Source organism: Cannabis sativa, chromosome 4 (assembly GCF_029168945.1).
Source record: "Cannabis sativa cultivar Pink pepper isolate KNU-18-1 chromosome 4, ASM2916894v1, whole genome shotgun sequence".
NCBI classification, from domain to species: domain Eukaryota; kingdom Viridiplantae; phylum Streptophyta; class Magnoliopsida; order Rosales; family Cannabaceae; genus Cannabis; species Cannabis sativa.
The window spans coordinates 80,465,632-80,482,950 of NC_083604.1; the positions used below are offsets into that span (position 1 = coordinate 80,465,632).

The following is a 17,319-nucleotide window of genomic DNA, read 5'->3' on the forward strand; positions in this document are numbered from 1 at the left end:
TTCTTCAAAGCAGAGAATATATAATAGTAACAATAATCTTATGCTTTTCAGTGTATATATATGTACATATGGACGTGTACGGATTCTTCCAGCAAAAAAAAAAAAAAAAACTCAGAAACTAAACTAAGAAAATTGAAGAGAAAGTCTCTTGGCATTTACCTGTTGCTGCTGCTACTACTCTTTTCTGCTCTGATGTTTTTTTGTGTGAACAAAGAATAAAAAAATGAACATATATATCTTCTTTTATCAACAAGAGAAAGAAGAAGAAAAACAATATCTGATATCAAACTGCAAGAATGGTCACCTACAAATTTTTGATCCGCAACCCGAATCAATGGGTTGGCTAGCTTCAATGGTGGGAGTGTGTACCTGACCAGACTCACTATTTGAAGAATCAAAGTTCTGTGCTTTTTTTTATATATATATTTACTGTTTTATTCACGAGGTCGAGGGCTGATAGGCACTTTTGCCGGATTGCTTTGCGCCTTTGCCTGCAGCGCTATTGACATGGACCGCAGCCTGTTAGTTATCTCGGTAAATGATGGCCGGTATTCAGGCTCTGGTGACCAGCATTCTTCCATCAGCCTCCTCCAGTCGGGATCACAACGCTCTGGAATTGGTGGCCGAAGAGTGTTCTTCACAATGCCCCCTTCAGAAGCAGGTAACATAATTTTAGAGAGATTTCGCAATGAAAATAAGCATAGTGTTGATTAGGAATGTAAAGGATATGAACAAGCTAACAAAACTACCGAGTCCTAGGAATACAAATTTGTCATGGTGTATTAGATTGCTAATCGCTGTTAACCCTCTATTCAACACCTTTCAAATAATTAATGAATCTAAAAGGGAAATGGCTACTAATAATGAAGTTTATAAGTTTCTTAAACAAACTAAAATTAATGGTCTTTATTCCACTATACACACTTTCAAGGACTTGTTATAGAAGATTAATTAGAAAGCATATCCTTTTATAGTCATGTAATTTGAGAAACTACATGGATTTTGATTTCATAATCAGTTTAAAACCATGCTAGTTCAACATTTAGGACTACCTATAACATTAATTAACTTACCAATGATTGCACCACAGTGCATATTGGCATATGGTTCTTCCCCGGTCAATATCTCCCACATAGAAATGCCAAAGGAGAAAACATCAACCTAACAAAAGTCAACACAGTTAGTCAGTTGTTTTACTGGACTATTTATATCATTCTTCTACACTGCTAGCATACATAACAAATTGCTACCCACCTTCTCAGAAACCCGGCTACTGCTACCGTTCAATAGTTCTGGTGCCATCCATGGAAGGGTTCCTCGCACACCACCAGATACTAGAGTATTGCGTTTGATTCTTGACAATCCAAAATCTCCAACCTAAAAAAAAACAGATACTCAGGAATCAGAGACATTCAACCAGTAACTGGGAAACTAACAAAAAATAAAAATAAAACATCCTTAGAATCATCAAGATATGGCTCCTATCTGGTAGCCACGTCATACATCACAAATAATGGAGAAAATGTTTCCCATGAATCTATTTCAGCCTAAATATCCCCAGAGAATTTTGTAGTGTAAAATATATATATATATTTTTTCAATGAAAATTGATTTCTTCTAAATCCTTTTCATGGCCCTTGGAATCAAACGAAAAATTTGAGAAAATAAAATACTAATTATATGAGTAGTTGAGTACAGTTTGCACACACTTCCATCTTTGTTTAGACATGACAATTAGGTTTTTAATTACCTTGCATATGGGTCGATGGGGGTCCCTGAGGTTGACTAACAGGTTATCACATTTTAAATCAAAATGGACAATATTCTTTGAATGCAAGTACTCCATGCCGAAAGCTGCATCCATGGCAATAATGAGCTTTCTACGTCGATCGAGTGACCTATTCAGTGTTCCAAAAGAAGAAAAAAGTTAACATATAAATAACTATGCCAAAGAATATAAAGTGAAGTGAAACAAACAAAGAAAATTTACCTATCCTTCTTTAGAAGGACATGCCTAAGTGACCCATTCACCATAAATTCTGTTACCGTTGCCAGTGTTCCACCAGCTCCATCTGGTACTACCCCATAAAACGCAAGCACATTTGGATGGTGAAGGTTTGAGAGGATTTGCGCCTCTCTCCAGAAGTCTTTTGTCTGGTATGACATGAGAAATAATTTCAGCTTCACATATGGGTTAAATGACAAGCAAATTGAGATAAAAACTAAACAAATGAAACAGATTGCAAATATATGTGTACATCTACACATATAATCAAATAAATTTTCCCTTTTTTGTGATACATATATATAGCTACACTTATAACTCACCTCAATTACTATAAAATTCCTAAAACCTTAATGCTAAACTTTCATTTTCACATCTCAACGAAACTGCCTTGCATTAGAGGGTAGAGAAGGGATGAAATGGATATAATAAGAGAGATAAAAAGATGCAAAACATAAAATTAGGAGACTCACCAGGCGTTCTTGCTCGGACGATCTTCCAGCAAAGCAGCTCTTTTTAATTCTCTTTATCGCAACATCAGTTCCCCGCCATTTTCCATGAAAAACAGTACCATATGTACCAGATCCTAACTCTCGCAGTTCTTCAAGATCAGAATTTCTTATAATCTGTACATTTGAATTTGGGCACTCATTCAGTAGGAGCATCAGACATAGAACAAATAAATGTAACAGGAAGGAGTACTATAACTAATTGACAACCAAAAACTCAAAAAGAAATCAACTAGTTGCTGAATTTTCACAAGTGAATCAATATAATTTTTAGCAACAAGACAGAAATTTTTACATCTATATGTTGGTTTACAGAAGTTCCTATCAGAAACCATGTACATTTACTCAGTACTATAAGATACAGTGGCGATGTAATAAACAAGAAAATTCATGCTTAGTCAAATACAGAAGTGAGAAATTGATGAAAACCTGCAATCCATATATGCTTGCTTCCATTTCAGCAATCATTGCATCACTAAATAAATCATTTCTGTCTTCATCAGCTTTACCATCCTGTAAGCAGAAAAGAAATCATCTAAATCATAACTTGACTAGAAATAGATTCCTGTTTTTATAATTTCTCATTCCCAATTAAAAGACCCCAAATGTATGAATTCAAATTCACCTCAGATTCAGACTCTGGAACAATGCTATCCACCTCTGTTGCAGTAGGAGAATCGTCAACAACGGTTTCACCCATAAGATATTGAGCCATTGACGACGCCTGATTGTTATCATTTCCTGTTGGTTCTGTTTGTGTCAATTTGATGCCTTCAGAATTAGATTCCACATCAGTAGAATCTCCAAAATTAATCTTTTCAAAATTTTGGCCCGGGTAGAAATTAATCTTTTCAAAGTTCTCATTGGGATAGCTTATAAAATCGACATCCAGGAGAGAAACCTCTTGGTTAACTGCAGTGCCCTGGGTAGGATTCTGCAACGTTATCTGGTTACTCTTTTGCAAATTAGAGCTTATAATAGGGTCACCATGAACTGGTGGCAATTGGTATATATCTACAGGACTTATCAACCTGGGTTCAGAACTCATATCACTAGGAGCAGGTTGTGCAGGCTCACGTAGTACCGGATCAACTGAAAAGCCAGCCAAAAGATCACCCAAAGGATCCTCCTTAGGATAGTGTTGCTTGGCACCTGGAAATAATCTTGAAGCATCATAATTATTTGTTCCAAAAACATTATTTCCTTGAACATCTGCTGTCCCAATCAAAACATTTTTATGATCATTAGAAGATGTCTGACTCATGCTGAAGAGTTCAGCGATGTTTTGGTCACAATGATGATTGTTTTTGGGAGGCACCACCAAATCGTCAACCAAAGGTATCAAGCCAACGGATGAAGATGATGGAGTTCTCTCTTGAGAGCCAATAGTAAAAAGTGGGTCTTGGACTGGGTTTGTACTGTCCAATTCATTCTTACAGTCTACTGCAAGAACAGCTGGACTCCCACCATAAAGCTGTCCATATTGATCCTCGAATGGATTCTTTGCATCAATCGTTTTCAATGTTATTGGATTCAGGGAATCTTTCTCACACTGGTTCGGCATGGAAAAATTAGAGCTGCCAATCTCATCTTTAACCGTAAGGAGATTACCGTCAATATCACCAGTACCACACTTAGGATTAGCTTCATTACAAGCCATTAGTTCTGAAGACAAAGAAAAATTTGGCAAAATTATTCTTTGAACTGCAACAGACTCGCTGTCCAACAAGTTCTTTTGTACCTGAGGATTATTAACATTAATATTGTCATGCAGTTGGGATGGATTTTCTTGCAAGGTACCTGAATTTAGTTGCAAAGACAACTGAGCCTTTGCAAAAGACAAGGGGGATGATGGACTCGTTCCTTCTTGCGAGCAGTATGCAGACCTCCTTCCACTCTCTTGCAATTGTGAATCAGAAAATGCATGTGACATTCCCAGATGAGGATCAGAACAGTCTGATAATAGACCGGTAGGATCATTGAGGCGTGAGCCCGGTTTTTCAGAATGAAATACCCTTTCCTTAGAGATTGGCCTGTCATGAGAGAATCCAACAAAATCACCATCAGTTCGATCAACAGCTATTGGACTAGTAAAACCATTCATGAAATCGTGGTCTTGAAAATGTCCACCATGCAGTTGTTCTGAGTGTGAGACAGTAGGCTGATCATACATCATCAAATTCACACCCTCTGGTGAAGGATTTACACAAGCAGTATTACTTTGTGCTTGTATCTTAGCACTTTTGGAGTCTTGATGACATTGAATGGGAGAGAATGGAGGAGAATGTGTTGGAGATACATTTATCTTCTGGGATTCTGAATACTTGCTATCATGCAAGGCAGTGGAATCAATGTTAGTTTCCAATGTAAATGGGGAATTCTTAACTCCCAGCTGATTTGCTTCACTTGCCAAACTCTGCCCTCCAACACTTTTCAAAGAAACAGGATCTACCATGCCATTAACAGCCGCAACGTATTGGTAGTCAGGATTATTGTCCTTTATGGTGCTTGCATCCAGAGAAGATGTGCCTTCAGATTCACCCAATGGAATCAAAAAGATTCGAAGCCTTTGAGAACCATCTTGCTTTTCAATCCCATGGTACTCCTCTATCATATTTTGAAGATCCTCATCAGAAGATACAGAAATAAGAGCATCAAGATCCTCACCTGGAAGCTGGTACTTTATGCCGTGAGGTTGGTTGCAGATGCTAGAAGTTCTCTTCACAAGCTCATCCCATAAAATATTTTTACTGATAGATACAATACGTGTCTCTCCACCAACATATCTGAGTCTACCATCACTGGGTCTCGGCAAGATTTTCCCACCAAAACTGCAGAGAAACTTTATCTTCCCTGACTGAGAGCCATCTAATACTTCTGATCCATTGAAATTATTTGAACTAGGAGACTCAGATTTGTAACTTGGTATAACAGTGACACCGCCAGTCCTATCACAATTCTGATCACTAACAACCTTCCTTAAACCACCATGACCAGTCTCACCATTCTCCTTCTTATTGTTTCTGTTCAATCTATCAGCATAAGCTTCAACATCAATCTCTCTCAAAGACCCTTTTGCAGACACAAAGTCAGGTGTTTCAGAAGCATTCTCAGAATCCATTCTCGTCAATCCAAGGACACGAGAAAGATCCTCATAACCCGGCAAAGAGTTCTCATAACCAATAAACCCAACCCTTTTTTCACGCTCCTGAACAGTATCAGTGACAGATGCAACCCTTCTAGCTGGAAGACGATCCTGAAGAAACACCTTGGAAAACTCCTCCCCAGTCTGCACTGACACGTTGTTATTCATATTCTTTCCCAAAGTTGAAACTGGGTTTGATTCTTGCTCGATCCAACGACCTGATGGGCCATGAAACTCATTGATCATGGGATCAAACAACTTGTCAGACTTATTTAGAGCCATTAAAAAAAACACTTCTTATCTACTGAGCTGTTAAGTGGCCCCTTCACCCTTCAGCCCACAAATCAAGAACATGCATAAAAGTGGATCTGTACCCAAAATCCTCACATAAATTTATTTCTTCATTTCTTCAATCAAAACACCCTTTCAAATAAAAAATTAAATAAATAAGATTTGAGCAAATTACGTTCAATAGATTAAAGGTAAAAATATCATAATAAATAATCGCTCCAGTATCAAAGTAAATTACCCATGTGATCTTTCCTCTTTCAGTCTCATGCAAAATCAAAACTTCATAAGAAAAAAATCTATCACTTTCTATAAGCTCAGGTTTCTCCTCTACAAACCCCACAGTTGATAAAATTCTTGGATCATTCGCAACAGATAATCAGCCGAGAGTAAAAACCATCAAATAACCAAAAAACCCAAGTCCCTTATCTTCTTCAATAAATAGTCGCCTGCACAAAATCAAACGATCCAACACCAAAATTCTCTTTTAAGAATCAACCACTTGAAAACCATTTCAAACTCAACAAGATTCCCCAAACCACTTCAAATTAAGGAGCATACAGATCAAGAACAGAGTACGAAATTTCAACGACAATTTATTTTTATTTTTTTTCATTTTTTCCTCCTAATGGGTAAGACTAAAATCGAGATGAGCATGGATCAAAATCAAAACGAATTCAATTACGATCGAAATTGAAGAAAATCAAAAACAAAAAACCTGATTGTTATCGTGGCGTAATTGGGTGTGTTCCCGCTCTATTACGGAGCTTCAGAGCTGTCATTGCTGATAAAAACGGCTCCCAAATTGATGTGAGAGAAGAGATTGAGATTGAAGAAGATGATGATAGAGATGAAATGAGAGCTTTGGGTTAGTCTTTGAGGTTCAATCTCGGGCGTCGGAGAGCGACATTGCCGAGAATTAAGCGCCATCGACACTAGGGAATACCTTTTTAACTGTTACGAGAATTTTATAATTAATTAATTAATTCATTCATTTTAATTAATTTTGTATTTATTTATTTAATTATTTATATTTTATGAATATTCATTCTCTCCTACGTGGCCTCACATTCTCTTAGGACTTTGAAATTTTCGAAATTCGTAAATAAAATAAATAATTTTTATTTTTATTTTTTTTGTAAGGGAGCTTGCGGCTTTTTCGGTATTATATTCTTTATTAATTTTCACTCTAAATATAATTAATTAATAGATATGTATAGGTTTGTTTTTGTTTCCTTAATTTTAGTTATGGACTTTCTTTTAACCTTGGGATTGAAAAAAAATTAGTTCTTTGGTTTGACCAATTTGACCATTGAAAAATATTGTGCTCTTTTTGTTTTTGTGTTGAAAATTATTGGACTTTTTACCTATAAATTGAATTTAGAAAATTAATGGTATAAAAATGGCATGTGATTTTTGAAATGAAATGAGTAATACAAATTTAAAAAAAAAAAAAAAAATCAAAAAATAGTTGACGAATTTGTTTGTATGAACAACATTGAGTTATCTTTTAATTTTCGAACCTAAATGCACATTTCTTAATTACACTTATGTCATTGATTATTAATGAACTTTTAGTACACATATTTTATTTATGATATTGTTATTTATTATTTTTTAAAGATTGATTTATTAATAATTATTAATGTTATTTTACTGTTTTTTACAATTTGCATCATAAAATATTATTGTGTATTAGAGCATGTAAATATTGTAATTAATATATAGCATTTGTTGATTATTTTACCTTAGCACAATATTTAAATCTTATATTGATCTCAAATTTATATTTTACATGTAATTAATCTAATTCTACAATTTTTTTTTATTATTATTGATTTCAATTAGTACTTGTGAACCCACTTGAAAATATAAATAATTAAAATTAATTTATAAATAATTTATGTAACTTCATACAATAAAAATAAATTAAATTACAGCTTTGATCACAAACATTTCATCTCATTTATATATGGATTTCGGTAATTACACATTTACCCTTCTTCCCTTGGACCCATGATATCACCATTACAGGGTGACTATTCAATGGTTACATTTTTATTGTAACCATATAGTTACATTTTTTTTTTAACGTGTAATAGCAGGTTACTAATGGGTAGACTTTCCTTTTTTAGATTTAATTAATTATAATTAACTATTTTCTTAAAATAATTAATTAAATAGTAGACATTCCTTTTTTTAGAATTATTTAATTATAATTAACTATTTTCTTAAAATAATTAATTAAATATTTAACAAGACCTCTTTTAGCAATTAATATTTATATTTAAATCCTTACTTGAATTATTTTAATAATTAAGTCATTTAATTATAATATTTACAATAAAATTTATTTTTTTACAAAGATTAAACTTCTTTTGACACAAATTAAAATTCTCTTCTTATAATAAATTTTTAAATGATTAATTATTTTTAAATGATATTTAATTATTTTGTAACAATTATATGAACTAAGTATGAGGCCTCAAGCTAATCAATCGATAACAAGCGCAGCCATTTTTTTTCTAAAAAATCCTTCAACTTATTTCATTTTTTACTTTTTAAATATTTAAATAAAAAAATTAAATAATTAAGTGTAATAATTTAAAATTAAGATTACAAGTATAATAAAATTTAAATTATGAAATTATATGTATATAATTTTAAATTATAAAAAGTTTTGCTATAAAATTTTAAATAATTTAAGTATAAAAAAATAAATTGCTAAAAGATCCTTATATAGTAATAAATTGCAAAAAAATAATTAATAATTATAATTAATTTAATTTTAAAATATAATTAATCTTAATTAAAGTTCTGTAAGGAAATAAATGATTAGGTCACTTTCAGGTTACAAGTTATTTATTATTTATTTTTATTTAATTTTCAAATTAATCACAACGATTTAATAGTAATCCAATGGCTTAAAAAAATGTAACCATGATGGTTACAATAAAAATGTAACCATTGAAACCTCTTACATATTGTTGTATCTGCACCATAATTACTTTAACTATTAATCAAGTAATAATAAATTTAATTTACGGAGGATTTCAAAAATAATAATAATTAGGACTATCCTAAAAATTTAAAAACAACCAATAAATTTACGTTTTTACAAAATTTTAATTTTTTCTGTTTTACATTTTTATGGATTTTTTTTTTTTTACAAATTGTTATTTTTGGGTTGTTCTAAGAAAAGCTATTATTTACAAGTTTTCACGTTGCAAAAATATAATATAGCATTACGGCAACATGAAATTAACATTATTTTTCCTCTAAAAAAATCATAAATCCTGTAAAACTATGAAAAAAAAATCTATAAATTTAAATATATATATATGTATATATAATTTTAATTACTTTACTATCTCCAACATAGAGTTGATCTTACCTTTCATATTCTATGCTGGTGGTCAGATTTTGCACATTTGGAGTGCAATGATGTGTTGCACCCGAGTCTGAATACCAACTGGTGTCATCAATCTGAGTTATCTATGCAAGATTAGCTTGATTTGTGGGGGTTTTGAGCCTGGAAAAACCCCTGTGAAGCTCTTATCAAACATGTAGAAGCAATCAATAACCGTGTGCCCAAGCTTATGACAAAGCTGGCACTGCACACGATTTGCTAGTGTTGGGAACCTGCCACCTCTGTTGACAGTAGAGACACCACGACCATTAGTAAAAGTAGGCAATCCATAATTGTTACCTGTGAAAGCTCCACGATTTGAGTATCCACGGCCTCCACCACGAGATGTGGATAGAGGAGAAGGAGCACGATTATAGTTTGAGAGTCTGGTGCTTCGATTTGGATAGTTCTGGTAAGCAACATTGACCTCAGAAGACTGATCAAGATCAACCGTTGCAAGATTAGCACTTAGATCAAAATCTCGATCAAGATCTGTCTTCTCTATCCGAGACTCAGAGGCAAGCAAATAGGGCTTCGATTTCTGCAACAGAGTATTCTTCAATTCTAGTGTTAGAAGAGATGATGAAAGTGTCATACTCACTAGGTAATCCTTTGAAGATTGCAGCAATATGATTCCTAGGACTTAGAATTTCTCCAACAGACACAAGAAGATCAACATGCTGCTTAACTTTCAGAAGATAGTCATTGAGATACATTGATCCTTTTTGAAGCTTCTGCAACTTGGTTCGAAATTCCAAGATCTTGGAAGAAACTTGCAATGTAAAGTGCTTTTCAAGTGCATTCCAGATTTGTCGTTCGTGCAGTCTGGCATCCCACCATGCGTGTAAGGAGGCTTTCGGTCATTGATGATAGCAACCAACTCACTAGAAGTTGATCTTGAACTTTCCAATCCAAAAATTCTAGATTGAACGTGTTCGAAGCTTGATCAGCATCGCTCAAGAACTGAGGTGGTGGAGCTTGATCTTGAATGTATTTGATTAGTCTATTTCCACGAATCGCAGCTGAAACCTGCTGTTTTCTCAAGAGATAATTGTGATCATTTAATCTAATAGACATATTATGATTAAAATACACAAGATTAGGTTCATCGGAGTTGCTTCTCGGTCGATTGAAACCAGAGGCTCCATTTTGTTGATTTTGAGCTCTACTGGTGTTGGAGTTGATTTGATTGCCATTGTTGTCGATTCCTGTGCTTCCCATGTTTGCTATCAAGGAAGAAAAAGGTTCTGATACCATGTTGAATCTCTTGGACATGACTGAATTGAAAGACAATAAAAAACAGAGCAAGAATGAAAAAAAGTCACAAAGAGAAAACAGAAAGAGAGTAAAGAAAGATTGATGAAACAAAGAGCAATCTCATTGATTTAGTGTTGATGGTACACAGTTTTATAATGACAAAGATTAGAGTTAGAAATTAAAGAATTAGTTACAACTAAACACAACTAACAACTAATTTAACAGATTTATTGTAACAAATTAACTGTTACAACTGTCACTAACGGTCACAACCGTATACCTTTAACAATGATGAAAGCTACTTGAAATAATATGGAGCCCTAGGTTGTTACAATTAGTCACACCCAATATGGCACGTGGTTAAGTCATAATTAGCTTAGATTAGTAGTACTATTAGTGAGTCATGATGTGATGAGTTGGGCTAGAAATTAAAGCATGCATGCATATAATCCTCTCTCGTGCTATGTTTATCTTGCTCAATGGAATAGAGCTGTCCATGTCTTTGATTCCATACATTAATTGTTATTAATTAAATATATATAATATAATATATTCCAATAATTATATTAATTGTTGGGAATTATACCATACATTTGTTATTTAATTATGAATTAGATCGCGATCTCTCAAAGTTATAAATATGTATGTGTGAATGTGATGATTTTTAAAGTCATTGGTATGAAAAACTTTACAACCCCATTTCTCCTCTTAAACTTTTTTTAATTTATTTTATTTTTTAATAAATATATACACATACCCACTAGCTACTATCTATAATGATTGCATCGCTATGGATAATTATATAAAAAATAGTACAACCGGCAAATTTTTATATTACAATCTCTTAATATTAATTTTTATGTCGGAAAATAATTACTCATATATTTTTTTTTTAAAAAAAAAATCATATTTGGGTTTATTATACTCACAATATTATCTCTGTTAATTTTTAAAAAAATTCGAATGATTTATAGTACCGAAAATAAATTTGAAATTTTTTGACTACGTATGGTAAATTAGAATATTAAGAACTCTATTTTCAGTACTGTAAATTTTATAAAAATTTATAGGAATAATGATATTGTAACTATAACGGATACCGCTATAAATTTTTTTTAAAAAAAATATTATGGCATATGTAATTTCGAGCGTAAAAGTTAACGTAACAGAAAAATATAATTATAGCACTCCTCTTATATAAATTTGTTTTATAGTGGAGAACTCGAATTGAGTCTTTGTGGTTGGGTCAATTGATGCCTACATTTATTTAATTCAGTATTTAGTTCACCTATTTATATGGGATAAGTTGAAAAATATCTCATCTATTAATAAATACTCTCATATTATTTTTTTTATTAAAATATACCCACTTTTTTAAATAGATTGCCTAATATACCCTCACTCTCTATTAAGTCTAGTATATAATTTACATAACCTAAGGGGTCTAATGGAGACATCATTCATAAAAGTGAGTATATCTAAAAAAAATATGAAAATGGAAGTAAAAATTAAAATAAATAAAACAAAGTGGGTATACTATGTAATTTCCTCTATTTATATTGGAAAGTATAGTTATATGTAACATGTACATATATTTGATCAATATTTGATCGTTTCAATAATTATTGAAATAATAAATATTTTGAGAATTTCCATTTCAAAACTAATTAATTGGTAAGGAGTGAAGTAGCTCATGTTCTTATATATGGTTTAATATTTTTGCATTTGATTCATATAGGACAATATTGTCCAATAAAATATATTAATTACTTTAGTTACATATTAAGCTTCATTGAAAATTTTGAATTGTTTGATAAAACCATATCTCATAAGCTATAAAATTTAACAATAAGAACAAGTTCATACGAGACGAATAATTTCTCGCATGCGTTAATATTTACATAACGAGTTATTATTGCATGTGAGATTAAAAATATATACATATTAGCGATCTTGATCTAAATTTGTTGATGATGCAATTTTATTTTAATTACTTTTGTTTTTCTCTGCCCAAAAATAAATCTTCTACTATCACTCTAATCGTAATTTTATTTCTCCTCTTTTTCTATCTTTATATTTTCTAACTCAATTTGAGAATTTCATATCATTAAGTAATATACTTGCTAAACTTTTTAAGTTTTAATGATGATTTACTAGACTAAGTATTTATACATGTATATAAGTTATACAAATTAGTCACAATTCAATGGAAGAAAATGTAGATACTTCAAAACATTACTAATTAAGAATATATGAAGTAGCAAAATAAAGGAATCCTTTGAGTACAATAATAAAAAGAGCAATATTCAAATAATAGTATATATAATAGTTAGGTTAATTGAAATGTAAATATACAAATATAATAAGAACATGTGAATATGGGTTGAGAGGGTAGTCGGTTTTGTTATTTTATTAATTTAAATTGATTGATTTTTGGATGGAGAATGAGTGCAAAAGTGGGTAGCTTAGCTACACTTTAGTGTTCTCATCAACCGACTTCAATTTGAATCCACTTATCCATTTCATAGTATTTTACGCACATTGTATTCCTACAAATCCTTGTTTTATGAAACTAACTCTTTTTCTTATGTTTTATTTACAATTTATGATCTAAATTTTTTATTTATAAAGATTAGGGATGCACACGGGGCGGGGAATTAGCGGGGAGTGCTCTCTCCGTCCCCATCCCCGTTAAGGATTTTAATCCCCATTCCCGTCCCATCTCCGTTTATTCCCCATCGGGAACGGGGCGGGGAATCCCCTAATGGGGCGGGGACGGGACGGGGAATCCCCTATTGTAAAATAAATTTTATTTTAAAAATTTAAATGTATAAAATTATTAAATTACATAAAAGATAAAATATTACATATTATTTACTATTCAATATAATAATTATTATATAAAAACACAACTTCAAAAATTGTAAAGATGATATTAATATACTAAAAAAATACAAACGCATATATAAAATATAAACTATTAATAAAAAAAATAATTAATAAATTAAACGGGTCTCCGTCGGGACGAGGATTCGGGGACAAAATTTGATTCCCGTCCCCGCCCCGTTCCCCATTTAGACGGGAAATCCCTGCCCCATTAGAGGCGGGTCCCTACGGGGCCCATCCCCATGAGGAAAATGTGCATCCCTAATAAAGATACATTTTTAAAATTTTAAAATTACACTAAAATATATTATACATATTGTAACTTGTATTACTATGATGTGCATGAATAAGTTATAAGTAGTCTTATATCTAAATAAAAAATAACATTTATATTTTACTCTAGTGAAATGAAGCTATATACCAAAAAATGATTGACTAAGTCTTTGGCTTCATCATTTATTTTTGTTGTATATATATGTGCTTATAGTTATAAAGATAAGATTATATATATTAACATAACTATCACAGACACAGAGTTGGTAGCCTAAAAAATATTAGAAGGTGAGATTGACTCAAATCAAATTATTCCTTTTTATAAATATTAAAATATCTATCTATCTATATAAAAATAAATAAAAATTCAAATTATGACTAGTCACATAAGTTAATCATAAACAAAATAAATAAACGATTAACAAAAATCATTTATAAAAAAAAAGGTAACTACACTCCAATATTTTTTTTTTTTAAAAAAATGTAATTTAAATATATTTTTAAAAATTAATCTTAATATATTTTTTTTAAAAAAATATTTTCATATTATTTTGTATTAAATTCAATAATTATTTTACTTTTATTTTTATATTTTTTAAAAGATACTTGTAGTTATTATTATTTTTTTTTTTTTAAAAAAAAAAAACAAAATTTCACATTATTTTTTCTGTTTTAGTGTCTAAAATATATTTTATTTTTATTTTATATGTATATTTTTTAAGAATATAAGATAAAATATAAAAATTAAGAAAAACTAACATAAATTAAAGCTATAATTTTTATATAAAATAAAAAAAAAAAATTAAATAAGACATTTCTATAAATTTTTAAGATGCAAATAAAACTATCGGTACCAAAATTTTGTTTTGAAAGTATATTTAATGAATATACTAAAAAAATCACTCTCATGGTAATGGTAAGTCTATTGTCTTAGAGTGTTTGGATAGGCTCTCTATTTTTTTCATGAGAGCTTTTTAAGTCTAATTTTTTTTAATGATGTGTACACTATAATTAGTTAAGATTACTTGTAAAATTTTAGAAAATTTTAAATTGTTTACAATGTTAAAAATAAGTTCACAATATTTTGTATTACACGTGATTATTTTTTTAAAAAAATTATTTTACAAATACATTAAAATAACAAAAAAATTACGAAAATACAGTTGTACGGAATTTTAAACATTTCTCATGTCATTTCGTGTGGGGTAAGTTGAAAAATGCCTCTTTTATTATTCAATTAACTAAATTTGCCTCTAATTTTATATTTATTTGAAACATACCTCTTTTTATATGTATTGTACCGAAAATACCCTGACATAAGAGAGTCACATGGAGAGTATCTTGAAGTGACAGGGGCAAAATTGGTACAATATTTTAAAAAAGAGATAAAAATGATAGATTTTAAAAAAGAGGGTAAAAATAAAAGATGAAAATATAAAAAAGGTATAGAGTGTAATTTCTTCATTTCGTGTCGTGTCATGCTTAGGGCCATATATTTTGTACCAATTTATAGTATTGTGTTGTATTGTACCCAAGCTCGTACTTTTTAGTGTCTAATCGTTCTTGTACTTTCCGAACTCATTCCGATTTGGTATCGTGTCGAAAAATCTAACCCATATTTCGATATAGTAGTACTTTGTAACAATAATTAGTGAACACACTAGATTCTGGGCTAGTAGGTTTACGTCATGGACCCATCCCATCCATGAGCCTTCTCTATTTTTCTTTTTATAAGAAAATAGGCAATCTTTTGTTGTAATTTTTAAAAATACCGTATTCTTAGAATGAGAACCATTTTTTTTAGAAAATTACACTCTATACCCTTTTTATATTGTCCTCTTTTATTTTTACCCTCTTTTTTAAAGTCTATCATTTTTACCTCTTTTTTTAAACATTGTACCAATTATGCCCCTGTCACTTTAAGATACTCTCCATGTGACTCTCTTATGTCAGGGTATTTTGGGTATAATACATATAAAAAGAGGTATGTTTTAAATAAATATAAAATTAGAGGTAAATTTGATTAATTGATTAATAAAAGATGTATTTTTCAACTTACCCTTTTTTTTTCCTTTTCTAAAGCCCAAACATAGTCAAAAGTAGCCCATTGTTGTTGCTACATTCAAAGTAGTACTAGTATTAGAAGGGAATTTGAGGTTTTATACTTTCCAATAAACATAATTTTTTTTCAATTAAAAACAATATTCCAAATCCTTAATAATTTTTGGGAAAATATGATAATACTACAATTAAAAACTCATGAGAGTTCTATAGTAAGGACATTAACCTATGGTAAAAGTGAAACTATAATTAATACTTACAATTCTTTTTTATTTATAAAATCACACTAAATATAACATTTATCCAATTATCAAACTCTATTATAGTATTAAATTTAAATCATTTATATTATAAATATTTATCATTTTTCGAAAACTTATTAAATACCAACTATAATTATAATATACAATATCATATAAAGAAAGAGATAATTTTAATGTCTAAAAGTAAAATAATACTACTACCAAGTCATAATTCCAATCTATCTATATATTCATATAATTCTGACACTTTTGAGGTAATGAAATAGAATGGAATAGAAATGAAACAATTTTCATTTCATTTCTTTGTTTGGTTGCATTTTAAAGTATTAGAATGAAATTCTAATGGAATGATCTTTCCACTATTTTGGTGGAATGACTATTCCATTTTAAAAATAAAGGAAAGACCATTCCAATATAACAAGAAAAAAAAATTAACGATTTTATTATCAATTTTTTTTATGTATTTTAAATTTTATTCCATTGAATTCCTATTGTTATATTTTCATTCCTCCCAACCAAATGCCACCTAGAGAAATGTGGTTTTGTAAGATTTTATCTTTTTATATTATTTTGCTCTTATTTTTTCTCATTTTTCTAAATATTTTCAAATTTTAGAATATGGTATATGTTATGTTATAAATTGTAAATAACATATTTAATTATTTATTTTTATTTGTATTAAAATTACTACTTTTATAAAAATATTAAAATATTCAACATTTGTTAAAAATTCTTTTATTTTTTTTTAAAATAAACTATTTTATAAATTGTTTGTTATTTCAATTTTTAAATATATATATATATGTTTGCTTTAAAAATTATCTAAAGTTTTTATATATACAAAAATAATTAATAAATAAAGTTATATAAAATAAAAATCTAAGAAAATAAACATTAACGAAATTTAATAAACATATTAATAAAGACCTTGATAAACATTCCATTAGAGACAAGGAATAACTTTAGAGGTTTGTGAATTAAAAAAATGAATTGCTTTACAAACCAAAAAGAAAAGAAATTTATAGGAATCATTGGTGCCAGATATTTTATATATTTTCCAATCCTATCTCTTTATTCGCCAGATAGATATTTTTTTTTTTGATTCAATAATAAAAGAAGATTATATTCCCTGCTGCCTGGTTAAATAATATCCTTATAATATAAATATTTATTTTTTTAAGGATAATTTTAGTATTTGATATATTTAATTTGTGGGAAATTCT

General features: G+C 30.0%; 1 protein-coding gene across 2 annotated transcripts; it reads right to left on the minus strand.

The window, feature by feature from the left end:
• On the minus strand, positions 1-7,087 carry LOC115715197 (uncharacterized). 2 transcript variants are annotated; one of them, XM_061114958.1, is made up of 11 exons: positions 6,666-7,087; positions 6,189-6,396; positions 4,315-6,082; positions 3,140-4,179; positions 2,944-3,027; positions 2,479-2,631; positions 1,991-2,154; positions 1,751-1,898; positions 1,255-1,377; positions 1,074-1,161; positions 1-649 (listed from the first exon to the last, which is right to left on the minus strand). In XM_061114958.1, exons 3-11 carry the CDS (start codon positions 5,939-5,941, stop codon positions 435-437), a joined length of 3,642 nt encoding a protein of 1,213 aa, XP_060970941.1. In that variant the 5' UTR covers positions 5,942-6,082; positions 6,189-6,396; positions 6,666-7,087; the 3' UTR covers positions 1-434. The 2 variants fall into 2 exon arrangements, with proteins under 2 accessions (XP_060970941.1, XP_030499887.2); XM_030644027.2 differs by having other exon boundaries at positions 3,140-6,082; positions 6,666-6,896.
• Positions 7,088-17,319: the final 10,232 nt, after the last annotated feature.